Source organism: Pipistrellus kuhlii, unplaced genomic scaffold (assembly GCF_014108245.1).
Source record: "Pipistrellus kuhlii isolate mPipKuh1 unplaced genomic scaffold, mPipKuh1.p scaffold_m20_p_3, whole genome shotgun sequence".
Classification (NCBI taxonomy): domain Eukaryota; kingdom Metazoa; phylum Chordata; class Mammalia; order Chiroptera; family Vespertilionidae; genus Pipistrellus; species Pipistrellus kuhlii.
In genome coordinates, this window is record NW_023425529.1 from 106204951 (window position 1) to 106226830 (window position 21880).

The window sequence follows — 21880 nt, forward strand, 5'->3', positions numbered from 1 at the left end:
CCCTGAGCCCTCCTGCATGCAGCCCCCGCACCTCCCTAGGCCTTCACCACACTATTGTCTGTGTCCTAGATTGACTTTTATAAACACCTTCCATGACATTTAGAAACATAGGTTCCTCTATTGGCAAATATTTACTTTCAAAAGTACACACCTCTAACAAAGCACTGGATATCCATTAACAGCTCCAAATCCACTCCAAAGCCTCTCTGCAGCAAGAGCCAAAAGCAGGCAAACTTAAGACTTGTTTAGCAATCAGTGTTTCAGTATTTCATGTTATTTCAAAATATCTAGATATTCAATAGCTTTTATCATATTTATTAATTTAGAAAGGACTAGCTGAAGTAAGTTAAATTGATCTTCTCAGATAGGGCTAAGTTGTTGTTTTTATCTCCACAATTGGGTTGCTACTCAAATGTTGGTGAGGGTGACAAACCCCCTCGCCCTTTTTTAGAATGTTTCTTTCCATCTGAGTACGTTTTTCTAGTTTACAGAGAGCACGTAGCTTAGCATGGCTTCAGAGCTGTAGGGCTTGGATATCCTACATAATAAAGAGGCAATAAGCAAATTGACCATCACATCCTTGCCCAAAATGGCTGCCCCCATGTGGTCACAAGATGGCCACTTCCATGTGGGTCACAAGATGGCTGCCACAAGATGGTTGGCAGGGGAGGGCAGCTGTGGGTGATCAGGCCAGCAGGGGAGGGCAGTTAGGGGTGACCAGGCTGGCAGGGGAGGGCAGTTAGGGAAAACCAGGCTAGCAGGGAAGGGCAATTGGGGGTGACCAGGACGGTTGGTGGGGCCTTGGCAGAGGGAGCAGTTGGGAGCAATCAAGCCGGCAAGTGGGGAAAGTAGGGCAAGAAGGCTAGAGTTGGGGGGAGATGGGAATGAGCAGGCCAGCAGGCATAATTAGCATGAGCAATTAGGCAGGCAGGCAGGTAAGCAGTTAGGGGCCAGCGGTCCCAGATTGTAAGAGGGATGTCCAAGGGGTCCCAGGTTGGAGAGAGTGTAGGCCAGGCTGAGGGACACTCCCCTCACCCCCATTGCACAAATTTTGTGCACAAGACCAATATGTATATAATCAGCAAAAAAAGTTTTATATCATTTCCATTTTACTTGTTCTTTTGTTTAATTTTTATTGCATTTATTAGAACCTCCAATAAAATATTAAATTGCTATTCAAAGAGAATTAATCATGATTAATACCAAAATTTATGAAATACCAAAGAAAATCTAATTAGAAACAGTTGATTTTAAAAGCTAATTCTTTGGAGAGGATCCAAGATGGCTGCTCGGGTAGACATCTAACCGCAGCAGCACAGAACAATTTCAATGGAATACAACTAAAATGTAGAGTGGACATTGCCCAGAGCTACAGGTAGTCGACTGACTGAAAATTCTACAACAAGAAGGAAAGAGAAAACCAGAAGGAAAATCAGAGGAGCTGGAAAAGCCTAAGGTATTGAGACATGCTGCGTGCCCGCACGCATGCGCGTGTGGAGAGGTCGCAGCCGGAGAGGAGGAGAGGGCTGGGTGCCTGCCTGGCGTTCCCTAGCAGGAAGGAAATAAAACCCCCAGCCTGGGCTAATCCCCCGAACCGGCAGCGCTGAGCCCCAGTTATGGGCCAGACCCTGGGGACCCAGGCTCCGGCGGGGGAGACGGGGCTGTGAGGTGGAATCCCAGGGGAGCAGCGAAAAGCAGGGCCCCCGGAGTCATGCGCACATTGTACGCAGAGGACTGAATGTTGACTCTGATGCTGGATTACCCTAGCCAGAAGAAACAAAGCCTCCGGCGGCGCTAAGCCTCAGTCCGGACTGCTCTGAACCCCAGTTCTAGGCCAATCCCTCTCTGATGCGGGATTGCCCTGGAGGGAAGGAAACAGGAGCCCTGGCCGTATTGGGCTCCAGTTTCGACTGCTCTGACCCCCAGTCCTAGGCCAGACCCTGGGGACCCAGGTTCAGGCAGGGTGAGACGGGGCTGTGAGGCGGAATCCCAGGGGAGCGGCGAAAAGCGGAGCCCCCGAAATTGCGCACACTGAGCGCAGAAGACAGTCTGTGACTCTGATCCTAGACTCCCCTAGCGGGAAGGAGAAAAAAAGCTCCAGACTGGAGGAACTCAACGAGGAGCAGGAGCCCCTGCTGGACACCGGCCAGCCGGGCACCAGCAAGGAGCCGGGCGACGGAGCCCCCAGGGGGTGGGGTGCCCCTGAGCCTTGGACCACTGAGCGCTGGCAACAGAGCCAAGGCCGGGGGCTGCTTCTTGGGTGGCGCCGACCCCGGCAACAGGCTGAAGCAGTGCAGGAGCCCGCGGAGAACAAAGGGGTGCCACAGGCCAACCTGCTGAGCTCCCAGAACAAAGAGGAAGAAACCAAAGAAGTTCTCAATGTGAAGAAATTAAGTGAGAGCAAAATATAGTAAAATTACTTAAGAAAGAATATAAAGAAGATCTTGAAAAATCAAAGACTAAGTCAGAACTCAACTCACCAGCCAACATTGCAACATAAATGCGTTTAAAAAAAAAAAAAAAAAGGACAGAATGTTGGAACAGTGGCGGCCAGGCCTAGAGTGGCCAGGCACAAGGCAGTGGCAGCTGGGCCCAGAGCAGCAACAGCCAGGCCCCAGAGCAGCAGCAGTCAGAACCAGAGCAGCAATAGCCAGCACTGGAGCAGCCAGACCTGGTGCAGTGGCAGCCAGGCCTGAGGCAGAGGCGGTCAAGCCCAGGGTGGCCAGTCCAGGAACACCCAGACCCGGAGTGGCCGGGCCCGGAGAAGCCGGGCCCAGAGCAGTCGGGTTGGGAGCAGCCAGGCCCAGAACAGCAGTAGCCAAGCCCGAAGCATCCAGGCAGGGAGCAGCCAGGCTTGGAGCGGCCGGGCCCGGGGCAGCCGGGCCCAGAGCAGCCGTGTGGTGTGAGGCCAGGCCCGGAGCAGCAGCAGCCAAGTCCAGAGCAACTAGTTCGGGAGCGGCCAGGCCCAGAGCAGCCGGGTTGGGTGTAGCCAGGCCCAGAGCAGCGGCTGCCAGGCTGGGAGCGGCCAGGCCTGGAGTGGCCGGGCCCGGAGCAGCTGGGCCCAGAGCAGCCGGGCCGGGTGCGGCCAGGCCCGGAGCAGCAGCAACCAAGTCCAGAGCAACTAGGTTGGGAGCGGCAGTGACCAGACCCGGAGCAGCTGGTTGTGGAACGAATCAGAGCAACAGAGGCCAGTCCCGGAGCAGCCAGGCCCTGAACAGCTGGCTCCTCGCCTGCCCCCGCCCCATGGCTGCCTCTCAGACATGGCTGGAAACTTTTGCAGGAACTTGAGGGTCTGCTGAATCAAGTGATGAAGGCTTAGATCTGGGTGTGTTGAGTTAGTATAGCGCTGGGGTGTTGATCTGTGAGTGCCTTGGGTGGGGCCTGGATGAGGCTGGTTGACCTATTTGGAAATGTCTTTTGTGTGAAGTGTATCATTGGGCATGTGGAGGTATTATTGATATGAGAAAATGCTAAGTAACTGATTTACTATCTGAAAAGGGATTTACTATCTGGGAAAGGGAGGGAGGAAGAGACTGAACATAAACTGTGCACCTATGGATGAGGTCAATGGGGGATGGGGAGGGGGTGGAGGGTGGGGTGGGAACCTGGTGGAGGGGGGAAGAAATGAGGAACCTTTGTAATAATATGAACAATAAAGATTGATTTAAAAAAATAAAAAAAAATAAAAGCTAATTCTTTGAAAAGTATATGAAACCATTGTGGTATTGATTACGATAAAAAGAACAGAGAGAGCCAAACAGATAATATTAATAATGAGAAAGGGAATATAAAAAAAATCAGAAAACCCTCAGATAGTTATATTAATATCATGGGCAACTCAATGGCAAAATCCTGTTTTTTGAAAACCTGGACCAAAAAAAAAAAATGATTTTCTAGGAAAATGTAAATTTTCCAAATAATCCTGCCTACCCCAATCCCCATGATCATACCATAAGAAACCCTATAAGATATTTAAAAATAAATTTAATGAATGCAAGGACTTATAAGAGATAACCCTATATAATAAAAGCCTAATATACTAAGTGTCCAGTTGGCTAGTCAGCCATTCAACCAAAGTGTAATATGCTAATAATATGTTAAAGCAACTCAACCACTTGCTATGATGTGCACTGACCACCAGGGGGAAGATGCTCCAACTGGTAGATTAGCTTGCTGTTGGGGTCCAGCCAATTGGGACTGAGCGAGATAGGCTGGACACATCCTGGAGCCCTCCCACTATCACTCCCTGACTGGCCCAACTCCCGTGTCCTTCCCTGGCTCCGATCATGCACCAGTGAGGTCCACTGGCCTGGCCTGTGCCCTCTCACAATCTGAGATCCCTTGCAGGATGTCAGAGAGCTGGTTTTGGCCCTGCAGGCCAGGCCAAGGGATCCCACTGGTGCATGAATTTGTGCACTGGGCCTCTAGTTAAATCATATTGAAGAACATAGCATGGTAAGGTGCATATTGATTTGCTAGAGCTGCCATAACAAATTACCATAGACTGGGAGGCTCAAACAACAGAACTTAATTTTCTTACAGTTCTGGAAGCTGGAAGTCCAAGATCAAGGTATTGGTAGGTTTGGTTTCTCCTGGCTTGCAGATGGTCTCCTTATCATTGTGTCCTCCCATGGACTTTCCTTTGGGCATATCCCTGGTGTCTTTTCCTCTTTTTATTTTGGATTTGGGCCCCATCCTTATGATCTCATGTCACCTTAATAACCTCCCTTAAAGGCCTATCTTCAAAGGCAGTCACAGTGGGGGAATTCATGCAGGTTCACAATGTATGAATTTGAGGAGGAAACAGTTTGGCCCATAAAAAGGCAAATATGAAGAAAAGTATGAATATTATAGTTTTTTGGCCAAGTAATTTGGTAATTTCTATTAAACACATAATAGACAAACAGCCACACCTGGATTTGACATAAATTCCCATCAGTGGGAGAACAGTTTAAAAAAATCACAATGAGTTGCACATCACCAGAGGTTATGAAGCCATGAGAAGGAATGAAATGAAGCTGAACCAATTTACTTGGAGGGCTTCCTATAAAATGCTATTGTGTGAGAAAAGCAAGATGCAGGAAAGTATGCTGGAGGCCATTATTAACACTGATAACCCATCTTATATGCAGGCATATGGGTCACCTAGATGGTGGTAGGGAAGGGGACTGATGTAACATGCTGAGGGTTGGAGAGATTACAGAGGTGGGAGCAGCTCAGGGGAAAATAAATTTTGAAAAAATTGCATCAAGTAAAAATATTGGGTCGGCAGCTAAGTAATTGCGGGTTTCACACATATATGGCTTCAGTTGAATTTTTAGGTTTTGTTATTTGATAGTTGGCTATTCAGCTGTTAATCAGTAAAAAAAGTTTTTTGATCTGTTTTGTAGTTTTTGTTTGGCGTTCGTTGAAAAATGGAAAATCAAAAGGAACATTTTTGTCATATTTTGCTTTTTTATTTCCACAAAGGGAAAAACGTATCCCAAGCTCATAAAAAGTTATGTGCTGTTTATGGTGACGAAGCCTTAAAAGAACGGCAGTGTCAAAATTGGTTTGCCAAATTTCGTTCTGGTGATTTTTCACTCAAAGATGAAAAACGCTCTGGTCGTCCAGTTGAAGTTGATGATGCCCTAATCAAAGCAATAATCAATTCGGACTGTCACAGTACAACACGTGAGATTGCAGAGAAGCTTCATGTATCACATACATGCATTGAAAATCACTTAAAACAACTTGGCTATGTTCAAAAACTCGATACATGGGTTCCTCACGAACTGAAAGAATCACAGTTAACGCAACGCATTAGCAGCTGCGATTTGCTAAAGAAACATAATGAAAATGATTCATTTTTAAAACGACTGATAACTGGCGATGAAAAATGGGTTGTTTACAACAATATCAAGCGGAAAAGATCGTGGAGCAGGCCAGGTGAACCAACTCAAACACCATCAAAAGCTGATATTCATCAAAAGAAGGTTTTGTTATCAGTTTGGTGGGATTACAAAGGAATTGTCTACTTTGAACTCTTACCACCCAACCAAACGATCAATTCTGATGTCTACATTGAACAACTAACGAAATTAAACAATGCAGTTAAAGAAAAGTGGCCCGAATTGACAAATCGAAAAGGTGTTGTATTCCATCATGACAATGCAAGGCCACACACATCTTTGGTCACTCGGCAAAAATTAATGGAGCTTGGTTGGGATGTTTTGCCACATCCACCATATAGTCCTAACCTTGTACCATCTGATTACTTTTTGTTTCAATCTTTACAAAACTCCTTGAATGGTAAAAATTTTAATAATGATGATGATGTCAAATCGTACCTGATTCAGTTTTTTGCTAATAAAAACCAGAAGTTTTTTGAACGTGGGATTATGATGCTGCCTGAAAGATGGCAAAAGGTCATTGATCAAAATGGGCAATACATTACAGAATAAAGTTATTTAGTTCCATAAAAAAATTGTCTTTGATTTTCTTTAAAAAATCCGCAATTACTTAGTTGCCGACCCAATACCATATGCTTATATGATCATATTTTATTATTTATGTAAATTATATAGGTCTGTCTATGTTTGGAGATGTTTTAAACATAAAAATTAAAGAAATAAACTGAGACGGTCCCAGGAAGCTAGAAATGACCGGGCACTACAGAGTTAAGAGATATCTGGGAGAACAGCAGTCAGATTAACAGGCCCAGCTCACCTTTCTACTCAGCAGCACTCTGTTCCCCAAGGGCCTAAAAGCCTTCAAAATGGGAGAAGGATATAAGGGAATGAGAATTGTTGACAGAGTTTGCAAAATTTACTGTCCCCAAGAGACTCAGATTTTTCCACATTCTGTGGTCTGGTCATGGAAACAAATACCTATAATTTCTTTTAAAGGATAGAAATGAGACAAATAAAGCTATGCATTACAGTGAAACCTTGGTTCTCAAATATCTCCCTTCTCTAACAATTCGGCTCTCAATCAGGTTGTTCATGGAAAAAATATCTCTGCTGTGGAACAAAACTTCAGTTTTTGACCTGACAACCTTTTCATGCTGATACCTCAGCATGACAAAAAGAGTCTCTCAGGCAACAAACAAAGGAGATAATTTGCCAAGCTGGTGTAGCTCAGTGGTTGAGCATTGACCTAAAAACCAGGAGGTCATGGTTCAATTTCCAGTCAGGTCACATGTCTGGATTGTGGGATCAATCCTCAATGTGGAATGTTGTGCAGGAGGCAGCAGATCATTGATTCTCTCTTATCATTGATGGTTCTATCTCTCTCTCTCTCTCTCTCTCTCTCTCTCTCTCTCTCTCTCTTCCTCTCTGAAATCAATTAAGAAAAACAAAACAAAACAAAACAAAACAAAAACAACAAGGTTCCATTGTACTGGATTAATGTGAATGGAAAAACTCAAAGCCAGGGCCTTTATTTTTTTAAAAAAATTCTTTATTGTTTAAAGTATTATAAATAGTACTATATAAGTCTCCTTCCCCCCCCCCCCCATTGACCTCTCCCCAGTCTCCCTTCCCCCCACACACACATGCCCTCACCCCCCTAGTGTCTGTGCCCATTGGTTATGCTCATATGCATGCATATAAGTCCTTTGGTTGAGCTCTTACCCTCTCACACCTCCTTCCCTCTGAAGTTTGATGGTCTGTTTGATGCTTCTCTGTCTCTGGATCTTTTTTTCCCCATTTATTTTATTAAGGTATTATATGTGTACATATCTTACCATTGCCCTTCCTCCACCTCACTCCCATATATGCCCATACATGCCCTCACCTCCCAGTGTTTTGAGTCCATTAGTTATGCTTATATACATGCTTATAAGTCCTTTGGTTGATCTCTTATCTTCCCCACCTCTCCCTAACCTTCCTGCTGTAATTTGACAGTCTGTTTGATGCTTTACTGCCTCTGTATCTATCTTTTTGTTCATCAGTTTATAATGTTCTTTATTATCTGGATGTTTTTGTTCATCAGTTTATGTTGTTCATTATATTCCACAAATAAGTGAGATCATGTGATATTTATCTTTCTCCAACTGGCTTATTTCACTTAGCATAATGATCTCCAAGTCCATCTATGATGTTGTGAATGGCAAGAGTTCATTCTTTTTACCAAAGTATTCCACTGTGTGTAGATGTACAACTGTTTTTTAATCCACTCATCTGCTGATGGGCACTTAGGCTGTTTCAAATCGTAGCTATGGTGAATTGTACTGCTATGAACATAGGGGTGCATATATCCTTTCCGATTGGTGTTTCTGATTTCTTGGTATATATTCCTACATGTCAGATTATTAGATCAAATGGCAGTTCCATTTTTAATTTTTTGAGGAAACTCCATGCTGTTTTCCACAGTGGCTGCACTAGTCTACATTCTCACCAGCAGTGCACTAGGGTTTCCATTTCTCTACATTTTCACCAGCACTTGTCATTTGTTGGATTTATTGATGGTAGCCATTCTGTCAGGTGTGAGGTGACACCTCATAGTCATTTTATTTTGCATCTCTCTGCTGATTAATGACTTTGAGCCTTTTTTCATATGTCTCTTGGCCATCTGTATGTCCCCTTTGTAGAAGAGTCTAAAAAATATTAAGATATTTAGGAATAAATTTAACTAAGGAGGTAAAAGACCTGTATTCAGAAAACTATAGGATGCTGAAAAAAGAGATAGAGGAAAATATAAACAAGTACAACACTATTCCATGTTCATGGATTGGTAGAATGAACATCAACAAAATGTCCATACTGCCCAATACAATCTATAGATTTAATGCAATCCCCATTACAATACCAATGGCATACTTCATAGATCTAAAACAAACACTCCAAAAATGTATATGGAACAACAACAACAACAAAAAAGACCCCAAATAGCCCCAGCAATCTTGAGAAAGAACAAAGTTGGAGGGATCACAATACTGGATGTTAAGCTATACTACAAAACCACTGTGATTTAAAGCAGCCTGATACTAGCACAACAACAGGCATATAGACCAATGGAACAGGACAGGTACCCAGAATTTGACCCAAGCCATTAAGCTCAATATTTGACAAAGGAGGCAACAGTATACAATGCAGGAAAGACAGTCTCTTCAATAATGGTGCTGGGAAAACTGGACAGGTACATGCAAAAAAAGGAAACTAGACCACCAACTTATACCATATACAAGAATAAGCCCAAAATGGATAGAAGATTTAAATGTAAGTGGCAAAACCATAAAAATCTTAGGAGAAATCACAGATGTCTCTCACAGCAATATGTTTGTCATACATCTCGCAGGGTAAGGGAAACTAAGGAGAAAATAAACAAATGGGACTACATCAAAATAAAAAGTTTCTGAACAGCAAAAGAAACAATTAACAAAATGAAAAGGGAGCCCACTGTATGGGAGGACATATTTACCAATGATACATCTGATAAGAGGTTAACTTTCAAAATATATACGGAACTCATACAACTTAGCAAAAGGAAGACAATCCAAATTAAAACTGGGCAAAGGACCTAAATAGACACTTTTCCAAAGTGGACATACAGATGACCAAGAGAATTTTGTTCTTATTGGAGAGAGAGAGAAACACTGACAAGTTGCCTAGGATCAAAACAGAAACTTAGGTATGTGCCCTACCCAGAAATCAAGCCCAAACCCTTTTGGTGCACAGCACAATGCTCCAACTAACTGAGTAATACTGACCAGAGCTAGAACTTTTTTATTGTTCCATTCTCTTGTTGACATAAGAAATGTTCATACCTGTAGAGAATTTTTTAAATTTATTTGAGCAAAACTGATGACAGTTGCTGGGAAGCAAAATCTCAATGGCTTGAGAAAACACTCTGGAGAATAAGTTTTGAGTTTATATTATACACTAAGATCTGGCGCACAACATCTGTGCACTGGAGGTTGGGGGGCGAGGAGGTACCTCAGCCTGGCTTGCACCCTCTTTCAGTCCAGGACCCCTCAGGAGATGTCCGCCTTCCAGCTTAGGCCCTGCTCATAGCGACCAGTTGTTCTGTCCTTTTGTTGATTTGCATATTAGGGTTTTATTTTTTAGGATACATCTCTCTGTCTATCACCTATCTATCATCTATCCATATATCCTCAATGAACTTGCCTTCAGTTTAATATTTCATTTTTCCTCCCATTAGGAATGACTATTTCTGTGTGAGCTATAATAAAGCTATGCACAGAGCAGATTGAATATCAAAGGCTGTGTTGAATGGGAAGACTTCACAATGCAGCTGCCAATTCTTTGGGCAGAGTAGGATTTGAAAAGGGACAGACATATTTTGAAAAGCCAAGTGCATGCATTTTTGTTTTTAAAAATATATATATTTTATTGATTTTTTACAGAGAAGAAGAGAGAGGGATAGAGAGTTAGAAACATCGATGAGAGAGAGTCATCCATCAGTTGCCTCGTGCACATCCCCCAACTGGAGATGTGCCCGCAACCAAGGTACATGCCCTTGACCAGAATTGAACCCGGGACCTTTCAGTCCGCAGGCCGACACTCTATCCACTGAGCCAAACTGGTTTTGGCAAGTGCATGCATTTTTGAAGATAGCTCTCATTGCTACACAGAGGACCCTGGCACAGTGATTCTCAACTTTGCCTGCCCGAATGAAACCATCCAGGGAGCTTTCAAGGCAGACATGCAGGGCCCTGCCCCTGAGATTAGAGCTTGTTTGATCTCAGAAGAGGCCTGGTCACAGAGACTTTGAGAGCTCTCCGGGTGATCCTCATAAGCAGCTGTAGGTGAGGAAAACCGGCTGTGTTACCAGGCTGTTGTACAAACCTCCTATGTATAGGGTGGGGCAAAAGTAGATTTACAGTTGTGAATATGCAAAACAAAGTTAATAATCACAGCCTGCATGTCTTTTTCCATACAGACCACTATAAGGCTACTTTTGCCCACTGTGTGCAATAATTTACTCCAATTGTGGAAGTCATCTAAATTTCTGGCATACATTTGTTCATAGCGTTCCTATAGAAAGTTATAAAATCTTCTTGCTATGTATTTCATTTTAGCTTACATTTCCAGGATATTTAGACAATTCCTTTTATAGTATAAAATAATGTTACTTGTGAGACTTGAAAATAATTTTATATTCCCCATTCTTATGTGGATGAAGGCAAAATAAAATAAATTTACTGTCTTATGTAAGATACAAATAAAGTGTCTAATCCAGGGCTTGACATGTGAAAGATGAAAGAAATAAACTAATAATTACTAAATATAAGTCCAGGACTGGGCTAGGTAATGACATATGTAATCTGAATTTATCTTCCATCAACTCATTTATGCCCACATAACAATTTTATGTATGTATGTGTGCATATATATAGATAATAAAGTATAGGATTATTAAATGCACAACTTACATTAATAAACATACCTCGTTCCCTTCTGAGCCGTCACTCGCAGTGTCCTCTAAGTCCAGATTTCTACTAACAGACTATCAAGGTAATCTAGGCTTTCTCTAGCATGTTTCTCAAATTCCTCCACCCTCTGCCCACTGGTTAGATCCAAAGGTATTGTACTTACACATTTTAGTACCTCACCTCTGGGTACCAAAATATGTATGAGTTTCTGTTGCTGCATGACAAATCACCACAGACTCATTGCCTTCAAACAATATACACTTCTTATCTCACAGTTTCTGGGAGGAAGAATTTGGCCATAGCACAACTGGGTCCTCAGCTCAGGGATGGCAAAGTCTGAAAGATGTTGGGCAAGGCTGTGTTCTCTGGCATTTGGGATTCTCTTTCAAGTCTATTCATGTAGTTGTCCGAACTATGCTTTTTGCAGTTACAGGACTGAGGTCTCGGCTGCTTTCCAGGGTCACTCTCAGTCCCTGGAGACCACTATCATCCTCCCTACGTTGCTCTTCCATAGACAGCTCACAGCAAGGCTCTTTGTTTTCTTTCAGGACAGCGGGAGAGCACCTGTTGATTTTCTTTTCATATTAAGGCCTCACCTCACTAACTCTGTTCCATCCAAGATAAACTCCTTTTGATTTATTTAGAGTCAACTAATTGGGGATTTGAATTACATTTTCAAAATTCCTTTAGCCATAGCACACAGCAAGGGGACTTCAGGAGAGAAGGCTTCAGCTTACTCTTCTGAAAGTGGGAAGCATAGTATGCATATCTTTTCCACCCTCCTCTCTCCCCACTTCCCTCTGAGATTCATCAGTCTATTCCATGTTTTCATGACTGTGCATTGAGCATCTGCCCCCTGGTGGTCAGTGCATGTCATGGTCAAATGGTTATACACACACACACACACACACCACACACACACACACACACATACACAAGAGGCCCAGTGCATGGATCTGTGCATTGGTGGGGTCCCTCGGCCTGACCTGTGGGGATTGGGTTAAAACTGGCCCAGTGCATGGATTCATCCTGGGTATGCCCAGCCCGTCTTGCCAAGTCCCAATTGGGACTGGCTGGCTGGCGGGGGAGAGACCACAGGAGGTTGGCCAACCAGGGAGGGACCGTGGGAGGGCTCCAGGGCTTGTCCAGTCCATCTTGCCCAGTCCTGATTGGCCGGACCCCAGCAGCAAGCTAACCTACCAGTTGGAGCATCTGCCCCCTGGTGGTCAGTGCACATTATAGTGACTGGTTCAAATGGTCAAATGAATGGTCAGACTACTTAGCAGATTAGGCTTTTGTTGTATAGGATAGGATATTTGCAGACCCTATTAAGTTAAAAAAACTTGCCATGAGATAATCCTAGGCTTAGGGTGGACCCTAAATCCAATTTGTGGTGTTCTTATCAGAGATTTGGAGATTTAAGACGTGGAGACACACAGAGTACCTGTGAAGGTGGAGGCAGCAATTGGAATGATGCCCCTTGATACCAAGCAGCCAACAGAAGCTAGGAGAGTGTCATGGAATGGGTTGTCCCTCAGAGCCTCCAGGAACTAGCCCTGACACCACCTTGATTTCAAATATCTATCTCCAGAAATGTGAACCACCAGATTTGTGGTAATTTGTTAGGGCAGCACTAAGAAACTTATACAGCCATGTTCTGGTAAGCAATGGAGGTACCACTGGCACCTAGGATGGTCTCTGACCCATAAACTGAGTCCATTCGCTTTCTCATACCGCTCTCATGACTATTAACAGTAATGAGCTATACATGGCCCTTTGTTCTTCTGGGTCTGAATTAAATGAAAAGCTATGTTAGAAGTTTTAAAAATGAGAGTTGACACATCACACTGGATGGCCCTTGGAAGAACAGAGAACTCTGTTTAGCATGTCAGGGAATTTATAGACAGACTAGTACCTGGTACACAGAATCATGCACATTGAAAGAATATTCATTAGAAGGTGGCCTGCAGGGTGGGACTGGACAAGATGGGCCAGACACGTCCTGGAGTCAACCTCCTGCAGTTCCTCCCTGGCATCTGCAGAGTGAGCAGGGGGTCCCTCTGGCAGGTGGAGTCCCCCAGCCTGGCTTGTGGGGATCAGGTCAGAACCAGCTCTCTGAGATCCTCCTGGGGGTCCTGGAGTACAAGAGGTCACTCTGAGAAGTTGCTGTCCTACAGGGTGTGGAATGCAAATGCAAGTGTGCAGTAAACCAGATTTGGGGCTGACAGTGCCCCAGCAACAACATAACCACAGCCCTGTGAGGAATTGGGCTCCCTCCTCTCTGGTTTCAAGATGTGTCACTGAATTGCCACTGCCAAGTCACTGCAGCTTAGCAGCTCCTGTGTTGAGCGTCTGCCCCCTGGTGGTCAGTGCATGTCATAGCGACTGGTCAGATGGTAAGAGAGACACCTTTTATATATATATATATATATATATATATATATATATATATATATATATATATATATATATATATATATATATATTATAGATATGTCAATAAGGTCCTAGAAAATTCTAGGTTAACAAGAGCAGGATTTTTGGTGTACCATTGGTCTATGATCCACAGCAAATTTTTACCAGATATTTTTCTCTTACTTGAAGTTTACAGTTCTTATATTATATTTAGTGTAACTTTGTCTCCTAGAAGTGGGTCTAGGCTGCTGAGAGGAGATTCAAACCTATGCACAGATGGAAGTTAGCAAGGACTTATTTGGGTTACTTCAGGTGCCACCTCTTTGGTACCCGGTCTTCCCTTTGGATGCATGTCCAACAAACAGAAGCTGCATGCTCTGGGGCCACACCTCTGTACCCAGGGAATCTGTGCCTGGGCTGCAGAGGAAGGACACAGAACCTCTGAACTATCCTTCCCCATCCTAACTTCTCAGGAGAGGCTCCATACTTCAGACTAACTGCCAATCAGGAACTTCTTTACTTTAAAAGTCCACTATTTCTGCCGAAGCCGGTTTGGCTCAGTGGTAGAGCGTCGGTCTGCGGACTGAAGGGTCCCGGGTTCGATTCCGGTCGAGGGCATGTACATTGGTTGCGGGCACATCCCCGGTGGGGGGGGGGGGGTGCTGGAGGCAGCTGGTTGATGTTTCTCTCTCATCGACATTTCTAGCTCTCTATCTCTCTCCCTTCCTCTCTGTAAAAAAATCAATAAAAATATATTTAAAAAAAAAAAAAAAAAAAAAAAAAAAAAAAAAGTCCACTATTTCTGTAGCTATGGAAACAGGCTCAAGCTGTGCCCTCCAGCTCTTAACCATGAGTGGCAGAAACGGGAACAGAGTTGGGACCTTGGTTTCTACCCCAGTGCTTTTTCTACTGTACACAAATGTTTCCCAGAATTTAGTTTGCATAAAAATAATCTAGAAAATATGTTAGAAATGCAGATGTTGAGTTTTGGTCCCAGAGATTGATTTGGCAAGTAGAGCCAAGGATTTACATTTTTGATAAGCACCCTTGGTGAGTCTGATGCATGTCGTCCACAGCTTAAAGGTAGCAATGACAGGCCCCATGAGCAGATCACACTTCCAAGGACAACCCACTGTGTTTCAAAAATGCTGACTTTCCCTTCTGGCAGGTTCAGGCAAGAGCTTTGGGTGGGCTCATGCTTTGTGGGAAAGGTGACAGTTCCTCAGGGTGAATTCGGTGGTGAGGTAACAGTGACAACAATAGATGCTCTTCCTGCCACCCTGGGTCTGCAAGTGTCTACAGTATGATCTGAACAAACATGATAATGAATTGGAGCCCAGCTGAATGAGCAGGGCTCTGAGAGAGCATGGCTGGCATGCCCCCGCCAGGAGATCCAGACGTCTGCCTGTGCCTTAGGTGACAGAGCACCCAGGAAATCTCTCAGAAGCTCAGTGATGCTGTCATCGGTGCCATCTTAAAGAGGAAACCAGCTTTGGTTGCTGCCGAGGCTGGGGGGAGGTTTAGCTCTGTTGTGCTAACAGCAGTAATAACCCAGAGGTTAGACGTTGCTTTCACAGACATTATCTGCATCCGTTCCTTCACCTGTGAACCTATGTGAGGGCCCACTGATTTCGTTATTATTTGTACACAGCTTTCTTGTCCTTAGGCTTCCGTTAGCTTGACTGAAACTTGAATTCATCTCTCTGCAGATCTCACATACACCCAAGTATGTTTAACATCCCCAGGTGGGGTGCACTGTTGGGCTGCTTTCAGAGAGGCAGCTCCAGATATCCTCCTCCTTCCTGGCATTTGCTGAATTCTACAAATAATGACATTGTGATTACTTGGTCATGTGTTCCCTAACTAGATGGAAAGCTTCCTGTAGGCAGGAATAACGCCATTCTCAGCCATACTACAGTAGAAGCTCAGTGCCAGAAAGGCACAACGGCATTGAAATGAATGGATGGATGCTTGATTAACTGATGAAGGATGCTGGCTGCACAACTTCTTGTTGGGTGTATGAACAATAAAGAAGGTGGAGTTAACCCAAGTACTAACCAGGCTTGGAGAAATGCTCTACCTAACAGGTGAAGGGAACCTGCCATCTTCCACATCTTGTACTACACTCTTCACCTCTGGAAAGCCCTGCTCCTCCTCAGCCTCCCTTAGTGACGGCACAGCCAAACCTCAATGTCCTAGTCAGGACCCTCTGCATCATTTCTATACATGCCTCTCCTGCACTGCCCCCACCCAATCCATCCCCCAGCCAGTGGATGCTGATCTGCCCCAGTAGCTCTCCACGTTGCTGGTGGCTCTTCACCCACCCCACTGCCATCAGGGCAGGACACCAGCACCTCTTACCTGGATTGCTTCAACCACCTGTGGATGATCTTGCTTTTCTCCACTCCAGCCTCCTCCACCTGCTCCTCTACAGAAGAGTGCCCCTGACTCTAAAGCCCATACCAATCACCCAGGGACTTAGTTAAAATGCAGAGCCTGTGGTTAAGGAGATCAGGGTCTGAGATTCTGCATTTGCAACAAGCTGCCAGGTGAGGCCAATGTTGGTGGTCCATGGACCACACTTTGAGGAATCATATGTCATTTTTAAAATTTAAACCTTAACATGTCATCCCTTCTTTAAAATTCTTCAGTAACTCCCTGTTGTTTACAAGGCCTCATGCCATCAGTTACCTGCCTTCTTGTCCAATTCATTGTTCTACATTTCCTCCATGTTCACTGACGTGTTTGTAGGTCCTCAAATTGCTGCCCTCTTTCATGTGCCTACACTGTACCTTCTGTCTGGAATGCACGCCTGCCTCCGGCTGACTTCCCTCAGTGAATTCCCATTGGACTGTTAGGCTTCTCTGCCATCACCTGCTCCAGAAAGCCTTTCCAGATCCCATCCATTCCCAGATATAGCACAGTGCTGGAGAGGCACAAGGGCATCGAGCTGGTTAAATGACACCCAAAGGAGCACTCTGTGGACCTGTCTCTCACAACCCACCCTGCCTTGGGAGGCACATGCCTGTTTGCCTGCCATCTCCCCACCTAGACCTAAGGGGACAGAGCCTGGGACAATGAAGGTTCACAGCTGTTTGCTGGATAAAGAATGGGATGCAGAGGACCCGCCTGTCCTCTCTTGGCAGCTCCTCCATCCTCCTCCAGATGACAGTTGTCTCTCCCAATTATTTCTATGGGATTCTAAAGAGAGTCAATTCTCTGCATGTGCCCACTTCCTGCATCCACCTGGTTTACCTCTTTGGTCTTAATATCAACAAATCTTCTATTTCTTTTGTTTGGGGTGGAATTGCTGAGGATGCTGAATCTGGGGTTCCTGCCACCCTGTGCACCATTCATTAGATGAGTCTTCGTGAGTGAGGGCCCTGCCATCTCTCCCTGAAATTGGATTGTCTGCACCAGCTTCTTGTTCCTACAGCTTTCTAATGTCTTTGATCAGAGCCCATTGGAAGCTGAGGAGGCAAAGCTGAGTATGTGACAAACAAGCTGCTCCTACTCCTCTGGCCCTGGTTCCTGAGACTCAGAGGCCTTGCAAAGAATCCACACTTTCCCAGAGTGTGCCCAGGCACAGAGGCCTGCCTGCTCCTGGGGTGGCTCCACTCTCCTGTAATTAGGAATGTTTGCTCAGCACACCTAGGAGGACCCCGTTCTTTCTCCTTTCCCCAACTTTCCCCAAACCACAGTGAAATTCCCAAATGCTTAAAGGTTCATCCAGCCCTGATGCCATTATTGGCTGAGCTACTCTAAAGCCGAGTTCCCAGGGCGATATTAGAAAAAAAATGGGCCAAAAGGCAGACTTGAAAGTTCTAGTCCTGGCTCTTGCATTTACTACTTGCCTGGCCATATGCAATCACTTTGCTTCACTAAGTCTCTGTTTTCTCATCTTACAATGGGTTTATGTACCTTTCCTGTCAACCAAAGAGTTGTGGTGAAGGTTATGTGAGTTGGCAAATGTGAAATAACTTCGTTGAGTAGTAAGAAATGCACAAAGGTGAGGTAAGTTGATGTGTTAACAACAATGAGGACCAGGCCTAAGAAGAGGGAAAGCAAAAGGTATTTGCCTTGACATCTAGTATTTTCACCAATGTCCATATAGACCATCTAATAAATAAAAGTTGGACATGTAAATTACTGACCAAATTAATGTACATTCATTTAATGTATTACCTTCCTGGGGCATTTACATTTTAAATGAATGGAAGGAGGAAAATGCAAGGAAGGAATTGATAATGCAGAAATTCAGGTACAGTGTGAATGACAGTATATGGGACAGGGAGGACTCCCTTCACTTCTCAGATCATCCTACATGGTCCACTTGGCTCAATCATCAGAGAAGGGAAGTGCCTATGTGGGTAGTGCTCTAGAGACTCAGCACTATGCCATGCCCCTTTCTCATGCTACAGAGAAAGGGCAGCTGAGAAAGTTAGGGGGAAGCCTGGAACTATGGGCAGGTGGACCATTAGCGGTTTTTGCCTGTGTCCTAAATGGCCTTCCGAGTGAGGATGAGGCATCAATGGGTTATTAACAGTATGGTGGCCTCTTCTAGAAAGCTGTCAGCCCCATTCTGGCCTCCAAGATTGCCCAGAGTGGAAGAGAAATGAATGTCCGACAGAGGGACAGATGCAGAGATGTCTCTAGCTGTCTCTGTCTGAGCCTCTCTTTCCCCTTGCCTCCCATTCTGACTTTGAAGGAGAGCTATAGTTTCTATCACAAACACCACACATGCCAGGCTCATGGTAAAATTCCTGGGACAGCAATACAGCTTGCAGAATGTGAGTGTGACCTTCAAGAATTACAAAACCTGGGAAAAATGTACTTGCCTTCTTTGAAGAAGTTGGTTTTTCAAATCTCTCCAAGAAGATGGACTTTATTAGATCTTTTGAACAGGGAGACAAATAAGTGCATATTTTCTCCAGCGCAGGGGGTTACCCAGACTTGAATCTCAATCTAGCAAAGCTTGGACCCCAGGGGTCTTCGTCTCCTGTGCTCATGCTCTGTTCCGGGAGAAGGCTGGCAAGCGTGGCCCTGCATTGGCATTGTGGTGCCCATTTCCCGCTATCTGCTCCTCAGCAACATGGCCCCTACCGTCTCCCCAGAATGCTTTCTCCTGCTCCCAGAGGGCGTTCTCTTCCTCCCAGAGGGACTTTTTATCCTCCCACAGGGCCTTCTCCTCTTCCAGAAGAGCTCGCTCCTCTACCCACAGGGCCTTCTCCTCCGCCCACAGAGCCCTGTCCTCCTGAAGGAGGTTCTGATCTCTTTCCCACAGAGCGCTGTCCTCTTTCCAGAAGGCCTTATCCTCCTTCCAGAAGGTACGGTACTTTTTCCAAAAGGTTTTCTCTTCTTCCCGGAAGGATTTTTCCATTTCCCAGAAGGCTTTTTCCTCTTCCCAGAACGTCTTCTCCTCTTCCCAGAAAGGTCTCTCTTCTTCCCAAAAGCCCAAGATCTGGCCCTGGAAAGCACGGATCTTGCCTTGGAAATTCCACATCTCTTCCCTGAAGTCTTCTATTTTCTCACGAAAAGTTTTTATCTCTTCCCGAAAAGCCTTTTCCTTCTGCAGCTTATGAATTAGTTTCTTCTGACGAACATTGGGCAAGGACACCACCAGAGACCGGAAACAAGCAAGCCCCATCCATCTACACACCTTGAAGAGAAACATCTTCCTACTCAGCCAGAATGGTGGGTTGGCCATGATGGATCACAGGCCGTTGGCCAAGTCCAGGTCAGCTGGTCAAACCCTGCGGAGGCACCAAAAAGAACATGTTCATGAGTATCACATTCCAGAGGACAAACCGTTGGGTCTGTACCATTTGCTTTGGGAAAATCCAACCATCTTTCTGTGTCCCCTTTGGTATAAAAACATGCTTAGTTGTCATGAATTTGGGCTGAAGAAGTTGTCATTATATTCAAGCTCCAGGCTTCTAAAATCATAGATCTCAGTCAACAAGGACAATGGTTCTCGACTAGGAAAGAAAAAGGAAAGGGAAGGAAAGGTTAGGGAAGGGAAAGAAAGAAAAGGAGATACTGAAAGATTTCCAAACATTGCCATATAACTGACAGATCAGTTATCAGGACTACCTCAAAATTTTGATATCTATAAAGGTGGGTCAAGGGATGAGAAAAAGGACTGAACACAGGAAAGTGATTAGAGTGCAGGGGAAACAAAGGGAGCATACACATGATTTCCATTTTGAGCTTTCTGGAAGCAGCTGCCAGGTCTGTCCTCACTCTGCAGGTCTCACCAGCACCACACTGTGGAGCAACAGACATTCCTTCAGGAGATTCCTGGGATTTCTCCTCTTTCTATTTCCTGTCTTAGGAGCAGGGAGTAGGAGAGAAGGAAGAACACATAGGGGTGTGTATGTGTGTGTGTGTGTGTGTGTGTGTGTGTGTGTGTGTGTGAGAGAGAGAGAGAGAGAGAGAGAGAGAGAGAGAGAGAGAGAGAGAGAGAGAGAGAGAGAAAGAGAGAGAGAGAGAGAGAGATGATGATGATGATGACTACACTACGGGCAGCTGGTGGCACTACAATCCACCCAATATCACACAAGCTAGCACCTGGAGCTCATCATTGACATTTTCCTCTCCCTTATCAGACTTTTAATCATCCAGCCCTGCCAATTAAGACCTTTAACAATTCTTGAAACCACACTCTCCCCAACCCCCCGATGGCTCCATCCCCTTGACCACAGTCAGTTCCAGCCAGGATTCTGGTAGCAGCCTGACTGGTCTCTCTAGTGCTGATTTTACTCTCCCACCCTCCCCAACACTAGCCCAGAAGTGCTTGTAAACATTGTCCCATCACATTACAGCTGCTTACATACCTAAAACCCATAGCCCAAATATCAAACCCAAATGCCTCAGTAGACCCTCTGCAATCTGATTCTTGATTGTCTCTCTTTTCCTACCCAGCTCCAGATACAAGATTCAGTAATAAGGAGCTACAGTCAGCTCTCTGTCTGTATCCCACAATTTCCTGTCTTCACACCAGGGCACGTGCTATGTCCTCTGTAGAGATGACCTTTTCCTCTCATTATGGGCGTGAGTTCCTGCTTTTCCTTTCCCTCTGAAAGTTACCTGGGCCCTCCAAAGTTCATCACCATCCCCTCAATGTTACTTGTATCTGCACACACACACATGCACTTGCACTTGTATCAAGCACCAGACCTACTGATAACAATATTTAGCAACTTGGTCACTACTTTTGAATGAAACGCTCTTTTATACAACTCTATTGCTGAAGGAAAATATATAGAGAACCACATTAAAAAGCCAATTTTAAAACATTGAAAATTATTACGAAGAAATAACTATATATTTCCAAAACCCAAAATACTTACTAAAGTCCCTGTACATGTGTGAGACCCGTCTATCTCCAGTTGTCAGAGGAAACATTTGTGCATGTTTCTGATTTTCTTCTGAAGTATTTCCTGGACATGTCCCAACACTGAAAGTAACCGCCATCAACTTACACTAAAGCTTTCGTACTCTGTGAGCAATGTTTGCACAATCTAGAGAACTCACTGAAACTTCAAGTTCCATAAATTCCTTTTTCCTTTTTGTCATGGACACCAACTATTGCCCTGTTCTACATTTCACACTGCCCACTGTATCCCAGGCTGTTATGTTCAGGCTCTCTTTATGGCCTCACGCCTTCTGCAGGTCTAAACACCAGCCACTGCTCTAACTGGGCTTTCCACTTAGGGCCGCTCTCTACAAAGAACAGAATGGCTGCATTGATGATGAGGAGGAGAGACCACAGAACTCAGTGGGGGAGTCATTTGGGGACAGCTGTTACTTGAGAATAGAAAAAACTATGAGTTGTAAGTCAGCACTGAGAGATAACTCAAATGACTTTGCCCCTGAAACTAACACCCTACTTGGGCAACAGCGGGAGAAATCTACTTATGGCACTCGTTGAATAAATGTATTATAGAAATGAACATATTGTAAGTCTAATTCTCAGGCACACTCCCTTGTTCTCAGAGGACCTGGGTTTCTATCTGGAGAAAACAGAGGCTCACGGCTGCTTCCAGTCCCCCAGTTCACCCTGTGGCATCCACATCCATTTTTAAT

The 21880-nt window shown here is 44.7% G+C and overlaps 1 protein-coding gene across 1 annotated transcript; it reads right to left on the reverse strand.

Moving 5' to 3' along the window:
- Window positions 1-18729: 18729 nt before the first annotated feature.
- CCDC70 (coiled-coil domain containing 70) lies at window positions 18730-19539 on the reverse strand. The gene has a single exon (XM_036456219.2). The coding sequence runs from the start codon at window positions 19497-19499 to the stop codon at window positions 18798-18800; it is 702 nt and encodes a 233-aa protein (XP_036312112.1). The 5' UTR covers window positions 19500-19539; the 3' UTR covers window positions 18730-18797.
- Window positions 19540-21880: the final 2341 nt, after the last annotated feature.

What these genes read in the sequence shown, in the direction of transcription:
- CCDC70 (XM_036456219.2), bottom strand. Translation starts at nt 19,499, where the DNA reads ATGGCCAACCCACCATTCTGGCTGAGTAGGAAGATGTTTCTCTTCAAG.